Source organism: Labeo rohita, chromosome 21 (assembly GCF_022985175.1).
Source record: "Labeo rohita strain BAU-BD-2019 chromosome 21, IGBB_LRoh.1.0, whole genome shotgun sequence".
NCBI lineage: Eukaryota > Metazoa > Chordata > Actinopteri > Cypriniformes > Cyprinidae > Labeo > Labeo rohita.
The window spans coordinates 28,186,634-28,210,839 of NC_066889.1; the positions used below are offsets into that span (position 1 = coordinate 28,186,634).

General features: G+C 31.1%; 1 protein-coding gene and 1 long non-coding RNA gene across 4 annotated transcripts in view; one reads left to right on the forward strand and one right to left on the reverse strand.

Annotated features, from left to right (window-relative positions):
• ntng2b (netrin g2b) overlaps window positions 1–24,206 on the forward strand; it is a 70,363-nt gene that overhangs the window by 22,857 nt on the left and 23,300 nt on the right. For both annotated transcript variants that reach the window (XM_051093383.1, XM_051093382.1), the window contains exons 4-5: window positions 19,108–19,280; window positions 21,956–21,991. In XM_051093383.1, coding sequence (XP_050949340.1) covers window positions 19,108–19,280; window positions 21,956–21,991 — 209 coding nt within the window. The remainder of the gene's footprint in view (window positions 1–19,107; window positions 19,281–21,955; window positions 21,992–24,206) is intronic.
• LOC127152623 (uncharacterized) lies at window positions 1,077–22,062 on the reverse strand. Of its 2 annotated transcripts, none has more exons than XR_007825118.1 (3): window positions 21,934–22,062; window positions 9,053–9,159; window positions 1,077–1,118 (listed from the first exon to the last, which is right to left on the reverse strand). It is a non-coding gene; the product is annotated as an uncharacterized LOC127152623 (long non-coding RNA). The 2 variants fall into 2 exon arrangements; XR_007825117.1 differs by lacking the exons at window positions 1,077–1,118; window positions 21,934–22,062 and adding exons at window positions 8,457–8,690; window positions 13,472–13,616.

Below are 24,206 nucleotides of genomic sequence, written 5' to 3' on the forward strand. Positions count from 1 at the left end.
AAAGGCAGAAAATTTCTGATAAATTTCAAAAACATTCTAGAAATTTTGGAAACTTTCCAGGATTTTTGGAAAGCTTCTGGAAATTTACTGGAAAATTTCCACCCCTTTGCAGGCTTAATTATTATTAGCATTATTAATAACCCTTTTACCAAGCGGCAATTAGTAAATAAATAAATAATTAAGGTCAGTAATGTTTCTTTTTAAAGAAAACTATTTTAATTTTTAAAAATTTAAATAACTAAAATTTAAAGGACTTTAGGCCAAAATTTGCACCTTGTTCATGTGCCAACTACCATCTTATTATATTGCGTATTCATATTAGCCAAAATATGTATTAAGTGAACATTTAAGAATCTGCGTGGGCCTGTCTATGGTGTTAGATCACACTCAGATCTACATTACAGTCTCAATATATATGATGAGCACATGAATACTGAGAGTACGTTTAGTGTAAGATTTATGGATTGTCATTTCCGTCCTCAGAGAGGATTTAGACATCTGTATTAAGATACACTTCACTGCACTTGACTTTCACTCATACTATCAAGCTCATCTTTTGCTGTGATGTACAGTATCTGTTTCTTTATGGACGGCTGCTGAGGTTGCAAACTGCTGTGATGAATCTGACATACGTGATACGTTTAGTTGCATTTAAAGACACACACGCACACACACTTTACACAGAGTATGAAGTATAATCCTGACATGTGCGGTTCTGAATGACAGTGAGTGATGACGTGTGCGTGGGTGTCATTGGTAAGATGTTTCCTGTAGTATTTAGTCATAAATAGAACCATTTAAACACACACACACACACACCCTTGGTAACACAATCCAATGATCAATAAGTTATTCTTAGGCTGAGACTGGGTAAGATACGGCTGACGGCTCTCGATCGATCACAACAAGTGTGTGTGTGTGTTTTCTGTTTTCTGAAGCAGACCGTCATGTGTGTGTGTGTGTGAGTGAGTGCATGTTATAGGAGCCAGAACTGTTTTTTTTTTCCTTAAGGTTCATTCAGATTCAAAGGAATAATTTACTGTACATAAAAAATGATAATTCTGTCATTTACTCACCCTCATGTCTTCGCAAACCCGTATGGACTTTCTCTCTTTCTTCTGTGTAACACAAAAGACAAATGTATGTAATAATTTATTTATAATAAAAAGAATGATAATAGGCAGCATATGTGTAAGACAAAATTATAATAAATATAATATAATAAGTATTATTAAGGAATAATTTTAAATGATAATAGTTATTATTAACCATCTTTCCCAAGTTATTGCATTACTAATTATTTAAATAAAATAATGTATATAAATGAATATGCATTAATAAAAATTAATAAAAACACTAATAAAAATGACAAAACTGTGCAAAAAATTCAAAATCTTTATCTAAAATGAAAGTGAACACAATATATAAAAATAAAATCTAATTCAAAACATAAACAAAAACTACAATAAAAACAAATAGCCAGTTTCTGTCTTGTGCCTCACTATATCTGAAGATGTTTATACATACCAGATAAATGTACAGTCAGCTGTTATTATCACAAATTTAACAAGATCAGGTATCTTGTATTGCCCTGAAGGGATTTCTTCTCCACTAATGAGCAGCTGACTGTACTTTATTCTGCTTGTTACACGGCTGCTCACTACCAAATAAACAGATAAATGCATATGAAATATTGATCTGAGCTGTAATTATTTTTTTATGCAAGACCAAAAAGCGTGTGGAACGATATAAGATGATAAGAAACTACCACAGCTATGTAGGAAATCAGTTTAGTTATACAGTTCAGCATCATTATACATAAATATTTAAAAGCAGAATGCTGCGATTGACCAATCAGAATCCAGTATTCCAGATCGTCATGTGATAAAATGCAGAATTTAGTGGTACACAGTTATTTTTCACACTGATCAGCACAAAGTGCGTTTGTACTGAGAGAATGTCAGAAAACATGTAGTATCAGTAATGAGGAGACCAGAGGAATTACATGAACCTGGAATGACCTTTAAGAATTTCTGATGTGATTCAAAGTGAATCAAAGAAAGCAAACATTATCTTAAAAGAGACATATCCTATACTTTCCACTGAAATACTGTGTCTTACACAGCATCTTTGTTCCTTAAAGTCTACTTACTGGATGTCACTCAAAGTGTTTTGCACAAGAAACACAACTGAGGTTATCATGACAGTTCACCTTTGCCCTTTAGAATTAAACAGGCTGTTTTTGCTACTGTACCTTTAAGATATTTATATGTAAATGACTGACCATCCTCTGCATACAGGTGTAGTTTACACAGCAGATCAAGAGCCTAAATGTACAATGTAAATGTGAGATGCTAATATGTTAATGAAGGAAGTTATACTGTTAGAATTATTTTTTTATAATTATTTTAATTACAAATTTACTTTTTTTTTTTATTTTAGAACAATTTTAGCTTAACTCATCTTGATCATTTTTTTATTTAGAATTTTTATTTAAAAAGAAAAAAAAATCAAATGGCACAAAAATACTGGTGATGCACAAAATTAATTTGTAACTAAAACATTAAAACTTTAGTAAAATTAAAGTCTTCCATTTACATAAAAACATTTATTTAATAATAAATAAATAAACATTGTTTAAATACTCAACACAAAAATAAAGCTTATTTAATAATGAATTAATCAAATTGTTTTATTTAATCAAGAGGGCAGGTTATAAATTATATATTAATACGTTGTTGAAATATAAACATTTAAATGGTGGCAGTAATAAAAACTTGTTTCATGACCAGACAGATTTTTAATTAAGACAACAGATTAAGCAAAAATATTTTTTACATTTTTATGTATTTTTTTTGTAATTTTTAAAAATGATTTTTTTGATAACTATATTAATAGATTTTTTTTTAATTTTCAAAAATAAATTTTATTTAATAATACATTAATTAAAATCGTTTAATACTTAACACAAAAATAACGTTTATTTAATAATGAATGAATCAAATTTGTTTAATCAACAGTAAAACAAAAACGTATATAAAATTTTAATACGCAGAAGGCAGGTTTTTAAATGTTTTAATTATATATTAAAATGTTGTTGAAATATAAACATTTAAAAGTGTCTGTAATAAAAACTTGTTTAATGACATTTATTCAACCGTAAATGAATTAAGAAAACAGATTAAGCAAACATATTTTTAAAATTTTTATATATACATTTTTTAAATTTTAAGTTGTAAATTAATTGTAATTAAATGGCATTATGTACTGCATATAACATTACATGACATTGTTTAAAACTAGTAAAAATTATTAATATAAAAAAATGCATAAATCTAACATGAAATGGCTAAGTAGCAGTAATACGGTAATTGAATAGCATTACATAATGAATAACATTAACATGTAAACATTGTTTACAAGCTGTTTTGTTCACGTCTCTCCGCTGTTGAAACTTGCCATCAGAGAAGTGCTAATTAAAAATCTGGTCATTGATTTCAGTCGAAACCGAAAATGTATTTTAAAAGCCGAACATTTTCAGTTTCCGAAATTTCGGTGCATCAGTGGGAACTGAATACAAAGAAAGTTCAAGATCTGTATTATTCCGTTTCTGTTTTAAGATAATAATTGTAATTTTTGAGTCAAAGGCACCAAAATATTTCCAGAGCCTGAACACCTGATGTAGTCGAACCTGCAACGTATATACATGTGTAAGAGCGGCTGTGACAGCTACAGGTCGCCAGTGAATAATCTGTGCTCTCAAAGCTCTGGAGGGCTGACTGGTGTCAGTACAGGAGAGATCTCACACACACACACACACACGCTGCAGCTGCTACAGGCGTAACGCGGTGTGACTTTGTGAAAAGCCAGAATGTCTGTCTCTGTGAGTTATAACTATAGCTGGGTGTCGTCCTCCCCCCGAAGGGCGTAAGAAGAACGAGCGTGTGGAGATTGTGTTAACTGTGTGCGGTCGACCCCTGGAGAGACTGCATTAAAGAATTCTCACAGGAAGTGCGGCGGCTAAAAGAGCGAGACCGCAGCACATTCCACAAGACAGGGATTGATAGAGTTGTGAAGGAACTCAGAAATCAGAACTTTACAAACACTGCAGCAAACATCCGGCAGACACACTACGGCAAGTCCACGTCACAGGAAACAAATAAGAAAACAGGCCTGTTTTTAATAATATTACAATTGCAACATTATTTTCATGATTAGTAAACTTTCCGGCCTAAAAGTAACTCGTTTGCCACTGCTGTAAGTCATACTGGAGGATGTATGTTATGTTAACAGCTTCATTTAGTAAGTCAAGTCAGTAAAAATATCAAAATATCAGCGCTACTACTTCATTTCATGAAACAGCAAAGTAAGCTCCCCTGAGCTGTGACTCCCCTGGGTCTCGTGATTTTATTGCATGCCTCCTAACATCTAACATTTAGCAGTCTGGAAGATTTTTTTTTTTGTTGATTGTGTTTATTTACTTCTGCTGCATTTGCAATGCAAAAATGACGTGAGCACATTTCAGATTTATAGAATTATACTGAATATAAAGCAGGGAAAAAGTTGCATATATCACAAAGTTACTTGAAATTAAAAAAAAAAGAAGAACGGAAATAAAATATTAAAAAATATATATATATATATATATATATATATATATATATATATATATATATATATATATATATATGCAGCTAGTTGGCAAGGAAACATTTGCTCATTTTCTTTAAGTTTAACATACATAAAATCGCTGAAACTAGAATTTAAATCAAATTAATAAAAATATATAGACAAATAATAATAATAAAAAAGTAAACAAGACAGAAAATTTAACAAATTACTAAAAATGGAACTAAAATAAATAGATGGACGAAATCCAAGTTTTTAGCTAAAAGTTTTCCTTTAACAGAAAATTTAAGTTAATTTCATAAAATAATCAACACAAAAACAACAAAAAATTATTTAATAATGAATTAATAAAATTTCAAGCAAAACCACACCAAATTACTAAAAACGTAACTAAAATAAAATTTAAAAAAATGGAAAACAGAAATAAAAACTAATTCAATCTATTAACAAAGAGGTTATTCGAAATAAAAAAACTGAAATTAAATATATATTTAAAAAAAACATTTTCTTATTTTCTTTTAGTTTAACATATATAAAATATCTGAAACCAAAACTGAAATTAAATGAATAAAAAATATATAAACAAATAATAATTGAAAATTACAGAAATGCAACAAATGACTAAATATTTAACTAAAATCAAACATGGAAAATATAGGAATAAATAAAACACATAAAACTACAACTACTAAACAAATAGCTCAAACTAAACCATAAAAATTAATGGACAAAATCCATTTGTAAATAAAACACTAAAACTTTAGTGTATTTAAAGTCTTCCTTTAATAGAAAACCAAAAATAAGGTTTATTTAAAAATGTATTTTCAATAATTTCAAGCAAAAATGCAATTACTAAACATGTAACTAAAATAAAATAAAAAAATGGAAAACATAGAAATAACAACTAATTTAAACTATTAACGAAGAAGTTACTTGAAATAAAACAAAAAAACTGAAATTAAATATATAAAAAAAAAACTATTTTATTGCAGCTAGTTGGCAAGTTTTCTTATTTTCTTTTGTTTAAAATACATAAATTAGCTGAAACTAAAATTGGAATCAAATGAATAAAAAATACAGAAATGCAACAAATTAAAAAGAAAATCAAATAAAAAATGGAAAATATACGCATAAACACTAATTCAAACTATTAACCAAAACATGTAAAGCTACAACTATGAATAAAAACAACAAAAACGACAATTTTTTTAACTAAAATAAAAACTTTAGTGAGTTTCCTTTAACAGAAAACCAAAAATAATGTTTATTTCAAAATAAATAAATTATATTTGTTTAATAATCAACACGAAAATAAAGTTTATTTAATAATAAATCAAATTTCAAACAAAAATGCAACAGATTACTAAAAATTTGACTAAATACAATACAAAATGGAAAATATATGAAGAAATTAACAAACTATTCAAACTAAAAACAGCTAAATCTACAACTATTAATAAAAATAGCTAAAACTAAACAATACAAATAAATAAAACTAAACTGAAAAAAAGTTTAAAAATGATATGGACAAAAAAACACAACTGACAATATAAAAATAAAAACTCAAGTGTCAACAAAAATAGCTAAACCTAAACTATTAATAAAAACAGCTACAACTAATGTTGTAAAAAAATACTTATTAAATACATAGAAATATAAACGAATTCAAACTATTATTAAAAAGTGTAATAGTATCACAATGATACTAAAGTAACATGAGACATACGCTGAAATCCTGCACTAGTTTTATACTCTCAGCCCATCACTGGACTACACTAGTTAACCGGTTACCAGCGTTAATGTCTGTTAACTTCAGAGAGCTTGTAGTATGCTTAAATCAGTAATAATTCAGAGAGAGCAGCACTTTCTCACGTCTTCAAAGTGCGAGCGAGAGGGAAAGGCGATGCAGGAGAGAGGTGTCAGTGCAGACGGAGTGATTTATGCTCCCACATCGGCAGCTGATTTGATAATCAGTGTATTCTGCCTCCGCCGCCTCCAAACTTACTGTCAGCACTTTTCTCAAATCTTTTCCTCATCTATTGCTTCTCCTCCCTGTGTCTCTTTTAATGCAGTTACTTTTCTGAGGAGAACTCCTTCAAATTTTAAATGAACAAACAAAGTAAAACAAACAAACGAGCTTCGAGTCCCATGTCTCTCGTTTTCCATCTCTGCATCTCCGTATGCCTCTTTTTCTTTAGCAATCCCCATATTTACTCTGTTTATTTCTCAAGAGTACCACTTACAGAGAGTGAGAGAAAGAGAGTGAGGGAAGGTGTGAGGATGTCCTTGGAAAGAGTCTGTTTTCACAGATGCTAAAACATTCGCATACTCAGAGCTTTCACACTGTTCAGCAGCAGATTTCTGAAGTGCTGCATTACACACACTGTTACTACAAACACTCACTCACTCAATCACTCTATACAGAACACGTGCAAAATTCACAATTAGAACAATTGGCTCACTTTCAGTTTACGAGTGTGAACTTGAACTGAATTGGTAACACCACACAGGAAACTCTAATATATAGATATATTTTTTAAAAATCAGCAGGTAATACATTCTGGATAAATACACATAAATAAAATATAAAAACATACAATTTATACACTGAATACAAATTACTATTGATATTTAAACTAACATCAATCTATGTATCTTTTTTCATTGTTTCATCCATCCATCCATCATTCTATACATCCTTTTAAACCATTATTTCATCCATGCATCTATCTATCTGTCCATCTATCCATCCATCCATCATTCTGTGGATCCCTTTATCCATTGTTTCATCCATCTATCCATCCATCTATTGTTGTATGCGTTTTTTTAAAAATCGTTTTAGTCATCCATCCATCTATCATCCATCCATCATTCTATACATCTTTTTAAACCATTATTTCATCCATCCATATATCTATCCATCATTCTATTGTTTTATGAGTCCTTTTAAAAATCGTTTTATTCATCCATTCGTCCATTTATCCATCCATCATTTTATGCATCATTTTATCAATCGTTTTATCCATCCATCTGTCCATTCATCCATTGACCCTTTTATCCATTGTTTCATTCCATTCGTTTTATGCATCCATCCATCCTTCTATGCATCCTTTTATCCATCGTTTCATCCATCTGTTCCTTCATCCATCATTCTATACATCCTTTTATCCATTGTCTCATCCATCCATTCATCCATTGTTTTATGCATCCTTTTATCAATCGTTTCATCCATCCATCCATCGTTTTATGCATTCATCCATCTTTCTATGCATCCTTTTATCCATTGTTTCATCCATCTATTCCTTCATCCATCATTCTATACATCCTTTTATCCATTGTCTCATCCATCCATCCATCCATCATTTTATGCATCCTTTTATCGTTTCATCCATCCGTCCATCTATCCATCGTTCTATGCATCCTTTTATCCATTGTTTATTCATCCATTTCTCCATCCATCATTCTTTACATCCTTTCATCCATTGTTTTTTAATCCATCCATCCATCATCCATCATTATAGGCATCCTTTTATCCGTTGTTTCATCCATCCGTCCATCTATCCATCCATCGTTCTATGCATCCTTTTATCCATTGTTTCATCCATCCATCCATCTGTCTATCCATCCATCCATCCTTTTATCCATTGTTTAATCTGTCCATCCATCATTCTATGTATCTTTTTATCCACTGCTTTACCCATCCATCCATGAGGTCCTTCTCAGGACTTTCAAACCAGGCTTTTTATCAAGCCAACATTCAAAGTTTGTTTTGACAAACCTGCTTTTCTACGAAAAAACTCATTGTATTCAATACATAATTACTAAACACTGTAGATATACAGTACAGTATATTATATACATTAATCTATATTTCCCACTAGAGTGTAAGAATCTCATGTAGCAAGACAAAACAATAAATATTAGCAAACAGAAAGCGGATGATGAGTTAGATGTAAGAACTGAAGATTGAATTATTAGGTCTCTTCTTCCGCAGTAATGTTCAAGTGTGTGTGTTGTTTTCCTCCTTCCTGAATGTATGAGGCCTTTTTTAAATGCAACGACTGGGAAAGAGACATAGTGAGGAGGAGTCCAGAATTTAATAATCTTTTATTGCATGTGTATGCACTATTAAAAAAGCAGTAAACAGTGTTTATGTGTGAAAGAAAATGAGAGAGCTATTAAAACTGTGCCAAGACCTTCATCTTCATCATATCTGTCTATCTGTCTATCAATCTATCAATCTATCTATCTATTCTTTTACAGCTCACAATTCTATTGAATATTACATATTGCAGTCATTAAATATTTGATTGATTCTCTCTAAAGCTCACTTGAATTTGTATTAGATCATTAGATGTGATGTTATGGTTCCTTAGAAAGCAAGTTCACTCCACAAATAAAGATACTGTCATCATTTACTCACCATAATGATGTTCTGATCTGGTATTACTTCATTCTTCCTTGAAACACTGAAGATTTGGGCAGAATGTCCAAGCTGCTCTTTTCCATTTAGTGAAAGTGGACGATGACCTTCACAGAGGACAAAAACAAAAAAAATCACTAACAGCAAATGACATTGTTTTTTTGTTTTTTTTTTAAATATCATGTGACTAGTTCATCAAAATGTGACTTTGAATGAGATTTTTTTCAAGAATTCTTTCATGAGGTACTATTGCGTACAAGTTGTGTAGGCGACTTTTACAATGTTTTCTGATATGGAAAACAAAAATACACTTTCTGGTACAGAAAAAACACACATAATCCAACATTGTTTCATGGAAGAAAGAAAATAGTGATGAGAGAAAATGATCAGATTTTCATTTGAGCGAACACTTCTAAGGCAGCGGATGGCCAAAAATACTGACGAAAACCTCACTTACTAAACTTGCTGCATTTCTCCCCTTCACCTCCCTCTCTGTCTTTGCGTGCTGAAGAAGCTTTGAGAAGACATTCTGTGAGTGTGTGTACATACAAGGCAGTGCTTTCTCTGTTTGTAATCTATTTTCCCCTACACGCACTTAAAACCCTAGTTTCTGCACTGAATCTAGCCTAGATCTCTGGCGTACACAAACTCACACGAGTTCACGTTTTCTGCTGCAGTCTATGTAAATTATTCACTTTCTGCTGTGCAGTGAGACACCCCACTGAAACCACACGCTGCGACACGCAGAACACATGCAGAAAATACAACCTGCTGTAGTATTCACAAAAACACACACATGCAGCCAATACAACAGTACCTGTTACAGGTAGAAGATTAAAAAAAAGGAAAACACTGTTAACCTTTAACACACACACGCACACTCAGTTGTATTGGGTTGAAGGTCATCTCTAAAAGCTCTGTCTGAACTCCTCTGGGGTCTGAGCATGACCAGTGACCCCGTGACCTTATGCTTTTACCAGACTGCATTATGGGTAATGACTGGGGTGAGTTTGTGAAGTCTCACGCTTACATACATATAATGTAGTCAAACGGAAACTCTCAGGACTAGTCAGGTAGTAGGTAAAATACAGTCAAGGCAGCTTTTAAAAATAGTTACAGTTGCAGATAATTAAAGTTAACCTGAAATCTATTTACAGCCCACTTTTGACATATTTGGGAGTAAAAAGGGATATTTTGAGAGTGAAATTTAGGAGAGACTCAATAATAGATCAGATAGTGAAAAGTAGTGAGATGTGAGCTGAAAAAGAAGAAAAATTGAGAGTAAGAAAATCATTAATTTTTAATGACAGGTTAAAGAAACATTTTTCCCCTTTGCAATAACGCAGACCAATAAATTGTTCATGATGAAATCACAAACGCTTGCGTAGAAAGTGTTTTTTAAATTTATAACTACAAGATCAAGATTTTTTTTTTTGAAAGAAATAAATAATTTTATTAACCAAGGATGCATTGAATTTGTCAAAAGTGACTGCAAAGACATTTATAATGTTACAAAAGATTTCTGTTTCAACAAAACACTGATAATAAAAGTTTCGTGAGCAGCAAATCAGCATATTAGAATGATTTCTGAAAGATCGTGTGACACTGTAGACTGGTGTAATGATGCTGAAAATTCAGTTTTGATCACAGAAATATATTACATTTTAACATATATTCACATAGAAAACACTTATTTGAAATTGTAATAATATTTACTATTTTTACTGTATTTTTGATCAAATAAATGCAGCCTTGGTAAGCAGAAGAGACTTCTGGAAAACTCTGGAACAGTAGTGCATGTATATGCAGTATTTTGTTATTCCAGAAACGCTATGCAAGTATCTGAATGCAAATGCTACACATGCTCAATTTTGTGCGTTGTTGCTTTCTGAAACACAACAAAAGCACTGCATAAGCATTTGCATAAACTGTCTTCGGCTTTCAGTTTCTCTTTCACTTCAACTACTGACACTGCAGAGCAACAATTCGAGCTGAATCCACAATTAGTTACAGTCAACATGTTCACAGCAGTTACCTGAATAACAACAAAAAACAAAAGCTTTATAACAGGAAGCTCTATCGGCCCGCGAGCACTGAGATGTGGCACCGTCACACTAACATAACAACACATGTCATGCAGAGTACTAAAAAATGTAGTTAAGCTAGTAACTGGCCTAAATGGGAAAATTGTGTGGATAGACCGATGAAAAGATGGGAATGAGGGTGGCTGGAAGAAGAGAGGAATGAACCCGAGTTTGAATGAGTGGGAGTTGGAAGGAATCGCGGAGGGAATACCGCTCTCACTGAAGCGTGACTGAGAAGCAAACCAGACAGAGAGAGAAAGAGAGAGAGAGAGAGAGAGAGAGATGGAGAAAGTTTAGAGTGTGAAAAGCAGCGGCAACACTAAAAATGTAGTATTGATTTTTTTTTTTTTTTTTGGAAGTGGAATGAAACAAAAGTAACAGCTGAATCAAAACATTGTGATTATGATGATTGAGATAATAAAAGATCAATCTGTTTCTGAACTAGTGTTGTTATTGCCAAGTGAAACTATAAAAATGTTTTCTGTTATTGAAATAAAGCTGAAATAAAATACAAATATGTTACCCTGGACCACAAAACCAGTCAGAAGTAGTACATATTTGTAGCTATAGCCAACAATACATTGCATGGGTCAAAATGATCAATTTTTTTTTTATGCCAAAAATCATTAGGATATTAAGTAAAGATCATGTTCCATGAAAATATTTTGTACATTTCATTCCGTAAATATATCAAAACTTAATTTCTGATTAGTAATATGCATTGCTAAGAACTTCATTTGGACAACTTTAAAGATGATTTTCTCAATATTTTTTTTTATTATCCAGATTATTACAGAAAGCTTATTTATTCAGCTTTCAGATGATGTATAAATCTCAATTTGACCCTTATGACTGGTTTTGTGGTCCAGGGTCACATAGTAGGTGAAAAACGTATTAGAAATATCTGACTTGCAACAAACTGAATTAAACAAGATGAAGTAAAAATTGTTTTGGTCATTGAAATAACCTGAAATTAACCAAAACTCAAATTTTAAATGGACAAACCAAAAAAAAATTCAGTTAGTTACCAAGGCAATTTTTCAATTTTTTTACAATTGAAATATTAAGAAAACAAATAAAAACAACAAAGGCACATAATACAATTACTAAAACTGATATAAAAATTAATTATAAATTATTAAAAAAAAAACTAAATCTAATAAGAAGCACAAAACTTATCAAAGCTTATTAAAGCTTATTAAAAAATATTAATACTAGAAAAGAAGATTAATTATCCAATAAAGCAGAGAATGACTGTGTATTAAGTGCTGAGCTGAGCGCAGCAGGTACATCCATCACCCTCTTCAGACAAATAAATTTACAATGCACAAATTAAACTCTATCAAGTCCAATTACAAAACATCACACAGAATCAGACTCAGCCACACGCTCAGTGGAGATAAAAGGGGACATATCACAGAATATTATCTTAAAATAAAGCTAATTATAATTTATAGATGCACTGTAGACAAACCCTACTTCTAAAAGAAAACTTAAAGAACATTTACATGATTTATGAAGCCCTGCAAGATTTAAAGCTTAAACATTAACCAGTGGAGGGCAGAGCTTAGCAAAGGGTCAACTGAATCTGATTTACAGTAGCTTGTTACGAAGCTAAAATCAGAAGACATAAACAAATGTACTGTAAAATGATGCTTTTAATTAGACGGATCTGTTTTCTATCACAACAAAAGGGTCAGTTTCCTTCATTAGATTTCTCCAGCTGCTCTTTATGCACCTCCATCTCTCTCTGCTCTCAGAGGGAATTAATCGCTGGTAATAAGTTGCAGGAAATGTGTGCGAGTGAGAAATGGCTCTCTGTCATCTAATAAACTAAAGAGAAAAAGGGAGAGACAGAGAAACCAGACAGAGAAAATCAGAGAATGAGAGCGTTCCCGGCGTCTGCCGAGTCTCACTGTGGATTTATGTTTGTTTTGTTTGTTTGATTTGCTCATCGTGAAACCGCTCACATAATCCGTAACTCACTAAGAGACTGGGAGAAAGACATTGGGAATGACAGCGACGGTTCCAATTAGAACTCCGATTCCAAATAGATTCAAAAATAGTGTGATGTCATATCAGAAACTTTTAAATTCTACAAAGAACTTTTGATTCTCTGCTTCTTCGGAAAACCATTAAAGCATCCAAAATCCAAAAGAGCTGATAATAAAACACCATGAATTTATTATCCGATGAACCATATAGCAACTCAAAGTCTAAGCGGGCAAAATTCCTTTTTTAAAAAGAATAATGTATCTTTTAAAAAGTCAACATCACAATGCATTTTACCAAATTATAATTAGGAAAAATGTGCTTAAAAGTGAACATTACATACCAGAATACTAGAAGAGAGTCAGATCTGACTGCACGGGATTGTAGGGAGGATGAAAATGTTGTTCCGGGAATCAGGCCAGAATTATTTAACAGGGATCCCATTGTCATGGAAAACATGGAAATGCCGGGGAATTTTAACATTGTGATTTCCAGACCCGAAAAAAGAAAAATGATAAAATATTCAAAAGGCATGGGAATTTCTGTAGTGAATTTAAATGTTTATAAAATATTCAGTCAGCTAAAAATGGCTATTTGTGAGTGCAGTCTAAAATGATTTTTTCAAATCTAGTAATCGCAAAGAACAAAAAAACATGGAAAAGTAATGGAAATTCAAAGGAGTGGGAACTAGGAAGGTGAGCAGGATGTGAAGACTAATGGTGCGTTCAAGTCATGTCGGATAGATCGTATTTACGAGTTGACTGCACATGAACGCCACCACAAAGTCGTTATTACAAGTGGGAAACGAAATTTTCTTTAAGCCCAGAGTTTTCGAGTTGGGGGCGTGTCAGTGAAAAAACATATTGGGTGCAATGGACGCAGCCAAAGACAATAGATATGCAGAGTCTGTACTGATGGTAAATTTGTTGAAATGAATAAAATGACTATTTTTCGTAACTACATAAGCTACACTGCCCTCCAAAAGTTTGGAAACACCTCTGGCAAAGTGTGGTTTTGGACGATATCAGCATAAATCCTTATCATTTTTTGGTGCAAATACATTAAAGTAACTTGACATTATCATTGAAGACCAGCAATAATAATTTTCATTTTGATTACATAATGATGGTAATATATACATGTCAAAGTCAGAGATGCCCCTTTGCCAGCTGTGACGCCTGGTTACTGATTTAAACTTGGCCCAGGTTTTTAAAAGATTTTTGGGTCCGCACATCTTAATAGCTTCAACAATTGATTGCCAGTTAAGTTTAGAATACAATCAATTTAGGCCCAGATTATGCAGAGCTGTAATAGCTGCTAATGCTGGATATTTTGATGAATTGAAAATGTAAGTTTTTTCTATGTATAAACTGTTTTCGTAGTTTGTGTTGTCATGTATCAGTGCAAAATTATCACAAATTAAAAAGGCTTCATGCCAGTATTGTCCAAAACTCCACTTTTCTAGGGGGTTTCCAAACTTTTGGAGGACATTTACAAAATATTACATTATTGGATTATTACCATAGAATGTATAATGATGCAGTTTACATCGCCTTCATAAATTGAATAAAAACAAAAAACACAATGATGCACATTCTTTATTCATCATTTTGTAGATGCAGAATTTTAAAAAATCTTTGAATTTCACATAGAAAATGTAAATTGGCATCTTGAACGCACCTGACTTCATAATAATGACTTGTCAACTCGTAAGTACGAAAATCCCAGGAGGACTTGAACGCAGCATAAAAGTCAAGTTCATCCTCTAGAGTATCTGTACATACTGTATCCCAGTGGAAATTATCTATTTATATTTGCACTGTAAAATTCGTGTACTGTACTGTACTGTTAAGTTGATTTAACTTAAAATTTAAGGCTGCTGCTAAACCTAAGTTTTTAAGTTGAAACTGGTTAAAACATTTTACAGTGTGCTGTTATTGAAGTAACCTGTATTAAATTACTGCATTAATTAGTGGCAAGACTGTAGAAAGACGACATTAACTACAGGAGTAGATTAAAACGATCGCTATGAGCTATAAAATCTCTTAAAGGTTTAATCTCTCCTTGTTTTTGTTTTTTTTGTTTTTTTAAAGGTGGATGTTTATACAGTTACACAAAAAGACTTTTTAATTGCATATAGTGGATTGTGTCAACAGGTTTATCAGCAAAGTTTTGATCATATTGATCATTTAGAGGCTTAAGAAGATCAGATATTTTACAGTAGGCTTTAGAGTTAAGAGTGCACTGAATTGTGTTTTACATTATGAGCTGACATGAATATAATCGGAGAATGTAAGCGCAGCATTTGTAGACATACGTGAGAGGTGCGGGGCAGCAGATGGTGGGAGTGATTCTGCTGTCCCAGCTGCTCACAGGGCACTACTGAAGACCCTTATCCCAGCAGGACCTCTGCTCAGGGGAACGGGCCCTTAGAGGGACAAACACACTCATATTAATCCCAAAACAACTAGGGAAACACCTAGTTAGTTCAGAATCACTCTCTAGATGCTTAACAAGGTCATATCATGGACAACTGGATTGTTCTTGCTCTTTTGAAGTGCTTGATATTACGATTAACATTAAGATGATTTATTAAAACTAAAATGTAAAAATGACTCCGAAACCATTATGGCTGTGACATCAAACTACATTTATATGCCATATACATATTCATTTATCAGTGTTTTGTTTTTTGAGTTCTTTAAAGCACCAAGTTATTGTGGAAGCTTATTTTCTGCCACAGGATTTTAAAAAAATTATAATAATTGTGAATTTTTAGCTAACAGTTTTGACTTTTTTTCTCCCCATTCTAGAGAAAAAAAAAATTAAAAAAAAAAAAATTATACATATATATATATATATATATATACACACACACATTATATATACATACATATCAGTCAAAAGTTCTTTAAAGAATCTCTTTCTTACCTTTTTTTTAATCTGAAGAACCTTCTTTCGCCTTTTGTGAAACAGAAAGGTTCTTTGGATGTTAAAGGTTCTTTATGGAACCATTTCCCCAAAAAAGGTTCTTCTATGGCACCTTGAAGCACTTTATTTTTAAGAGTGTAAGATTTTTAAAGATGTTTTTTAAAGAAGCTTCTTCTGCTCACCAAGCCTGCATTTATTTAATCTAAGTACAACAAAAACAGTAAAATTTGGAAATATTTTTACTATTTAAAAGAACTATTTTCTATTTGAATATATTTTAAAATGTAATTTATTCCTGTGATTAAATTTGAATTTTCAGCATCATTACTCCAGTCTTCAGCAAATCGGAATATTAAAATGCTTTCTGAAGGATCATGTGACTGGAGTAATGATGCTAAAAATTCCGCTTTGAAATCACAGGACTAAATAAAATTTTAAAATATAATTAAATAAAAAGTCATAATTTATAATTGTAAAAATATTTCAAAATTATACTGTGTCTGCTGTACTTTGGATCAAATAAACGCAGGCTTGGTGAGCAGAGGAAACTTCTTTAAAAAAACATTAACAATCTTACATGACTGGTAGCATGTATATATTATACATGTACATTTATACATTTTATACATTAAAAAAATAGTAGCTCATTTTTTTAAGTTTCCAACTTGTCATTTTTTAGAATTAGTTATAATTAGTTCTAAACTCTTAGAATTGTGAATGTTCTAAGAAATGTAAATTCTAACACAAGTCCAAAATCTATATCTCGATTGTGAGAAAAAAAGTTGCAGTTACCTTTTTTTTTTGTTATTTGTTGGAAGAAATAAATTTCTATAGATCACAGCTGTTTTTCTAAACAACTAGAGAATAAAAAAGTTCGTTGTGAAGCTTTCAAAAGGTTTGAATGTATTGCATTGGACTGTAAATAGGAGCTTTTAAATTGGAGTTTTTTTTATAGTGCACATTGACACACAAGGTATAAATGATAAATCATAGACCACATCACACTACAGACTGCCAGACAGCTCAAGCTGGACCACTTTAGTACACACTAAACCACATCTCGGAAGAGCGATGGTGTCAGAGAACGAGGTTAAAGGAGATGGAGGGAAGGAGAAAGAGGGGGGGAAAATGTTCACAGGCAGTGGGAAAGAAAAAGCGAGAAAAAAAGAGTGTGTGAGAGAGATAGATGAGGGTTGGCTCAAGGTACAGGACGATGTTGTGAATATTTGATGCTGATGGATCCATGTTCACTCCAGCGGAACAAACTGGATTGAAGCTCGACAGTAACACACACACACACACACACACTGTGCTGCTCAGGTGGAAACGTCTCATTTAGGATCAGGGCCATTTCGTCTTACACAAACGCTCATTTCTGCTTTACTGGGCCCAATCTACAGCAGCACACCTGTGTTCATTGCTCTTGATGCATTTCCACCTGCCAACACACACTCACACCTGTAATTTATATCTCTGAAAACATCCGCCCTGCTTGAGTGCAACTTATACAGGAAATCTGAAATGCATCTACTGGTCTTCATACTGTATTCATTCATTTCTTAATGACAATGCCACATTAAATGATTAAAAATTAAAATGTCAAAACTGTCTAAATATTTCTGCCCTGCCCTTTTTCCTTGAAAGTAAAAAAAGCAAACAAAATTACTAAAAATGTACACTAAAATAGATTTAGGTAATTGAAATAGAGTTGTAATAAAATAAAATAAAATATAAATATTAGATGAAAAACTTGAACTAAAAAAATTAAATTAGAAATATTGTTTTGGCAACTAACTGGAACAAAATTAAACTTAAACTTAAAAAAATGGTTTTAGTTAATTGAAATAAAATATAAATATTAAATGACAAAAAAAAAAAAAATTGAAATGTTGAATGGTCAACTAACCAAAATAAAATAAGATAAAGTTGAAGTTCAAACTTTTAAACAGTAATAAATTAACGGCAAATTAAAATATAAAAAAAAACCTTACAAAGGCAAGTAACAAAATTACTAAAATGTCAACTAAATGGTGTTGAAATAAAATTTAAATGTAAATATAACATGAAAAACTTGAACTTAAAAAAAAAAAAAACCTAAATTAGAAATATTGCTTTGGCAACTAACCGAAATAAAATAAAATTCAAGTTTAAGGTAAAACTTAAACTAAAATAAAATAAAAAAGTTTTTAGTTAATTGAAATAAAATACAGTATGAATATTGAGTGACCAAAAAAATTCTAAGAAAAAAACTGAAATGTTGAATGGCCAACTAACCTAAATAAAATAAGATTAAAGTTGAAGTACGAACATAGTAAATTTTAAATAAAAATAAATGAATGCAAACTTGAAATATAAAAAAAAAAAAAATGCCTTACATAGGCACGTAACAAAATTACTAAAATGTAAACTAAATAGAGTTTAAATAAAATATAAATATTAGACTGAAAAACTTGAACTTAAAAAAAACTAAATTAGAAATACTGCTTTGGCAACTAACCGAAATAAAAAAAATTTAAAAGTAAAAAACTAAAATAAATGGTTTTAGTTAATTGAAATAAACTATGAATATTAGGTGACAAAAAACTGTAACAAAACAAACATTTGAAATGTTAAATGGCCAACTAACAAAATAATAAAATAAGATTAACGTTTAAAATGAATAAATCTGTAATAAAAAAGCTAAATAGAAATATAAATTTTAGAAAAACATAAAAAAAATAAAATCACATAAAATTACTAAACCTTAAAAATAGAAATAGAAATAGAAACCTTAGAAATAAGAAATAAAAAAAATTGACAAAAGCACTCAACAAAATGACAAAAAATTAAGCTAAAAACTAAAATGAATACAAACTGAAAACTAAAAACAAACAGTAATTTTAAATATTAATAATCACTGAAATAGCATATAAAAATACTAAAATAACACAGACATTAATATTTATATTAAAACTGATGTTCAAATTCACATTCAAAATCACTGTATTGGCAGGTCTGTATTGCAATACTGCTAAAAGTCTAATGTCTGTCCATCTTTCTGTGTTTCAGGTGTAAATGTAATCTCCACGCATCTCTGTGTTTGTACGTGGACGGAAACTTACAGTGTCAATGTGAACACAACACGACAGGACAGGACTGCCAGCGCTGCAAAAAAGGATTCAAAGCCAAGACCTGGAAATCAGGATCATATTCACCAACACCCAACGGATCCCCCAACACATGTGAGTCAAATACAATCGTCTAGAAGGAGAGAAAAATCCCTAATTGTAGGTATAAAACACTGGTATGAATGCAACTGCATTATAAAATCAATCGCACCAAGTCTCCAGTGTGCAAATATCAGGTCCTCATGAATCAAATCAGTCAATTTTATAATATTCTACTCCTCAATGAAACGGAATTAATTATCTCCGAAATCACCCCGCACTACAGGACTCTCACTGAAATCTCCTCATTATTTTCTGGGTTCAGAATTCCTCGACCGGAATTCCTCTGAGCTTCAGAGATCTTTACACTCCGACACACACTGAGAAAGCAGACGGACGCTTATCCACCAGCCTGGATCTGATTTATCCCTAAAAATGTGGACAAAACGATCAGGAGGGACTCGCTTGTGAGTCGAAATGAGAGATGAAACAAAAGCGAGACAAAGGGAGGGAAAAAAGGCAGATGAGGACAGAGATAGAAGGAGAGAAAGAGATGAAAATGAACATGACTTTCATTTTTCCTCCCTTCTGTACAGTATCCAAAGGGAGATCCTTTGGAACACAACATCCCTCCATTTTACCAGCAGCACTCATGATAAAATAATAATCTAGGGCAGCACACACACACACACACACACACACGGACGAATCCAGCAGACTGCAGATCTCAACTCACTTTACTTACACACCCGAGCGCTGCAGAGCCTTTTAGACTTCACAGACCTGTCAGCTCACAGTAAGATCAAGACTGCTGGTGTGGCGGCCCAATTCCCAGAGAACAGAGAGGAGAAGAGCGCAGACGCACACTGCCATACTGGCTTTCCAGCCTACAAAATGTTCCCAAACACACTCGCAGCGCTCCGCGAGAAACACACACACACACAGGTTCCTCTGTGGAGAAAACGGCCCAAATCTGCACTAATCACTCTCTGAACAAGAAACACTAGATCTGTTCCAAAACCTAGTGAGCTGCCTACCTAGACAGCATCTGAAGACTTCATTATGCTGCTTTCGTTTGGCCAGAAATACAGGAATACTTCAATGCGTTTCAACTGGCGCAGTATTTAATATTAGTAAATTCAAGATGAAATTAAAATAGACAATTCTTATTTTCAAGGAATATTGCAGTGTTTATTATAAATCAGTGGGATTTATGGTTTCTTAATTTATTGCCTTTATTTGCCAAATTATTTTGGCAAATTATTAAACTAATTAAGCTAAATATTTAAACCTTTTCATGTGTGCATATATTTCATATTTATGTAATATATACATATATTTATTTAATATGTGCTTATTAAAGTCAGCATTAAATTAAATCTGACAATTCTTATGTGTCATAGAACATTGTCATGTTTATTAAATAATGCATTTATTTTCGTAGAGCACTATTTTTTAATTACGCTGCCTTCATTTGGCCAAATCTTTGGCAAAAAAAAAAATAATAAATCAAAAATACCAAAATGCATTACAACAAGCACAGTGAAAAAAATCTCTTTGTTTATTATTTAAAATATTTGATAATTTAATATTACAATATGTAGTAATATTGTACTATTTAATATATAATATTTAAAATATCTAAACATTTTTAATTGTGCATATAGGTAATATATACATATATTTATTAGAAAGGCCAGAATATTTAAATGGGCTGTAACAAGCACAGTTAAAAATCTGGTTAAAATTGCTGTTTGATTATTTTTTATAATTCATTTCAATATATGCACATATTTATTTAATTATATGCTTATTAAAGCCAACATCAAAACTGATAATTCTTATTTTTATTGCAGTGTTTATTATAAATCAGTGGAATTTACGGTTTATTAATTTTACTGCTTTAATTTGGCCAAATTATTAAATAGCTAAATATTTCAACCTTACAATTTTTATTTTTCATAAAATGTTGTTGTGTTTATTAAATAATGCATTTAATTTGTAGAGCACTATTAATTGCTACCGTCATTTGGCCAATTTTTTGGAAAAAAATACCAGAATGCATTACAACGAGCGCAGTGAAAAAATCTGATTAAAATTGCTCTTTGATTATGTTTATGATTTAAAATATTTCATAATTTAATATTTAGCTATTTCATATATAATATTTAACATTTTTTATATGTGCATATATTTAATATTTATGTAATATATAAATATATTTATTTAATATATGCTTATTAAGTCAGCATTAAATGAAATCTGACAATTCTTATTTTTGATAGAATGTTGGAGTGTTTATTAAATAATGCATTTAAATTGTAGAGCACTACTTCTTTATTATGCTGCCTCATTTGGCCAAATTTTTAGCATAAAAGGCAGAATGCATTGCAACAAGTGCAGTGAAAAATCACTGTTCATATATATAATTTATTTAAAATATGTTAAAAATCATAAAAATCAAAATTGCCAATTGTTATTTTTGTATGGAATGTGCATTTTGGTGAAAGTTACTGCTGTGCCAAGCTGAAAGTTTTAATGAAAAGTTAAAATCTTGAATTATGTGTGCTTTTGCACTATGATATGGCATTCATAGGTTAGGCTTGGATGTTACATCTATGATATAGAATGTTCCAAATCCCTATTTCAGTAAGGATGCTCCCTTAGAAGGCAGCTCTCTATGTAGAAAGCACTCACTAGGTTTTGGAACAAAGCCATTGACACGTACTTTGTTTCTCTCTCTCTTTCAGGTTCTCAGGCGTTGGCTGGTTCTTCTTCTGGTTCCAGTAAGTACCGAACCCTCAACAAACGAGAGGACGGGTCTTTCATCCCCTCTGCTCTCTCTCTGATATGTCAGTCATCCCTCGCTCTCTCTTTCTTCATTGTCTCTGTGCTCCATCCCTCGTTATATCTTGTTCATTTTTCATGGGCCGCCCGTCCTGTGGCTTTCATCATCGTCAAACCGCCGAAACTAGCCGCAATTCAGCCTAACATCAGAGAGCAGGAGGAAGAAAGATAAAGGGAGATACAGAGGAAGGAACAGAGAGAAGCAGGAAAGATGACGTGATTCCTTGAGGGTTCAAACAGAATAAGAAAAACTAGAGATTGACTCTGAAGACACGCGTCTACAGCATCACATGCACTGAACACACATGCAGGCACGCAATATCAGCCCACATTTAAGAAGGGATTTCCCAGAAAACAACAGTACAGCTGGCGGGTCAATCTCAGACGCAGCCCTACAGAAATTCACCATGGTAACCAAAGTTCCAAATCGCCAAATTACCATAGTTACAGCAGTCACTGTTACAACAATAGAACTTTGGTAACTTGGTGTTATTGTTGAATAGAACCATTAAAAAATAAGAAATGTTGCCTTGGCAGCTAACTGGAATAAAGTAGTTTAAATTAATCTACTAAAATTACTAAATTTGGAGAAAGAGAAAAAAAAAAATCAAACCCTAAAATATAACAAAACTTAAAAATAAAATACAGAAAATATAAAACAAAAGCTAATTTGAAATAATAATAAATACCATTACTTAGAGATTTATCTTTCATTACTTAGCATCAACTTGATTTGAATGTTTTCCTGAATATTAATTATTTTCCATTGTGTGTCTAATGTTTGTATTTATAGTTATTTTAATAAATAATTATCATAGCTTAATTAATATATTTATTATTTATTTTAATAATTAAATGTTTAAATGTAATATTTTAATTTGAATAAAAATACTAAAATACCTTTTATTTATTGACTATTATTTTGATTATTTCTATTATTTTTTATTTAATTTAATAAAATAAATAATTGTATTTTTTTGTTCATTAAAATAAAATATTTTATGAAAAACTTAAACTTAAAAACAAACAAAAATGAGAAATGTTGCCTTGGCAACTAATTGAAATAAGTCTAAATTAATTTACTAAAATGACTAAAATCAAAATAATGAATTAAATATTAATGTAAAAAAAAATAATAATATAAATGACAAACATTTAATTTATACTATTAACAAAGTATTTAAAATAATTAAATGCATTTTATTTAATAATTATAATATATAATTAGTATATATTTTTTATTTAATTTAATAATTAAAACAATTTAAACAATTTTATTAAAACAATTAAAGTAAAATATATGAAAAACCTAAGCTTAAAAACTAACAAAAATTAGAAATGTATTAAAATAAAATTAAAATTAAAATGAATTAAATATTGATGTACAAATGATTTGAAATAAACACTAAAAATATAATAATAAAAATAAAAAATAATAAAAATGACAAATACATAACAAAATTACTTAAAAATTAAAGACTGAAATCATTACTCAGCATTAACTTGTTTTGAATGTTTTCCTAAATGTAAATTATTTTACACTGTGTGTGTAAGTTCTTTATATATATATATATATATATATAGTTATAATTTTTTATAAATAATTATCATCGCTTAATTATTATATTGATTAAATTTTAATAATGAAATATTTAAATGTAATATTTTAACTTACATTAAAATATGTAAATGCATTTATTGATTAGAATTTTGACTTAAATTATTTTTTATTTAATATAGTATATAGTATAGTAGTAAATAGTATTCTAATATATTCATTCCCATATTAATTTAGTGTTTTTACAGTAGTAACAGAAACTATAATAACTACATTTTCACAGGAAGTGCGTTTACTATGGTAAATGTTTCTAATAGACTCCTCTACAATTGATTTCCTCCAAGATGATGGTCAAGTGTTATTTGTAGCTACATAAAGGAAGAGGTAGGTCAAGGACATGTTTGTATGTGTGTGAAAGTATTTCAAACACAGATGTGAAGGATCTCAGAGCACTTAGAAATGCAGAACGGTTTACAAAACATGGGGTTTAACTCTGCCACAAAGTTTTCTCAAACTTGCTTGACTTTATGCGTTGTGGCGGAGCATGTTTCAAGAAATGCTGAGTAGATCCCTGCCCGTCCTGTCGCCGTAGTCAC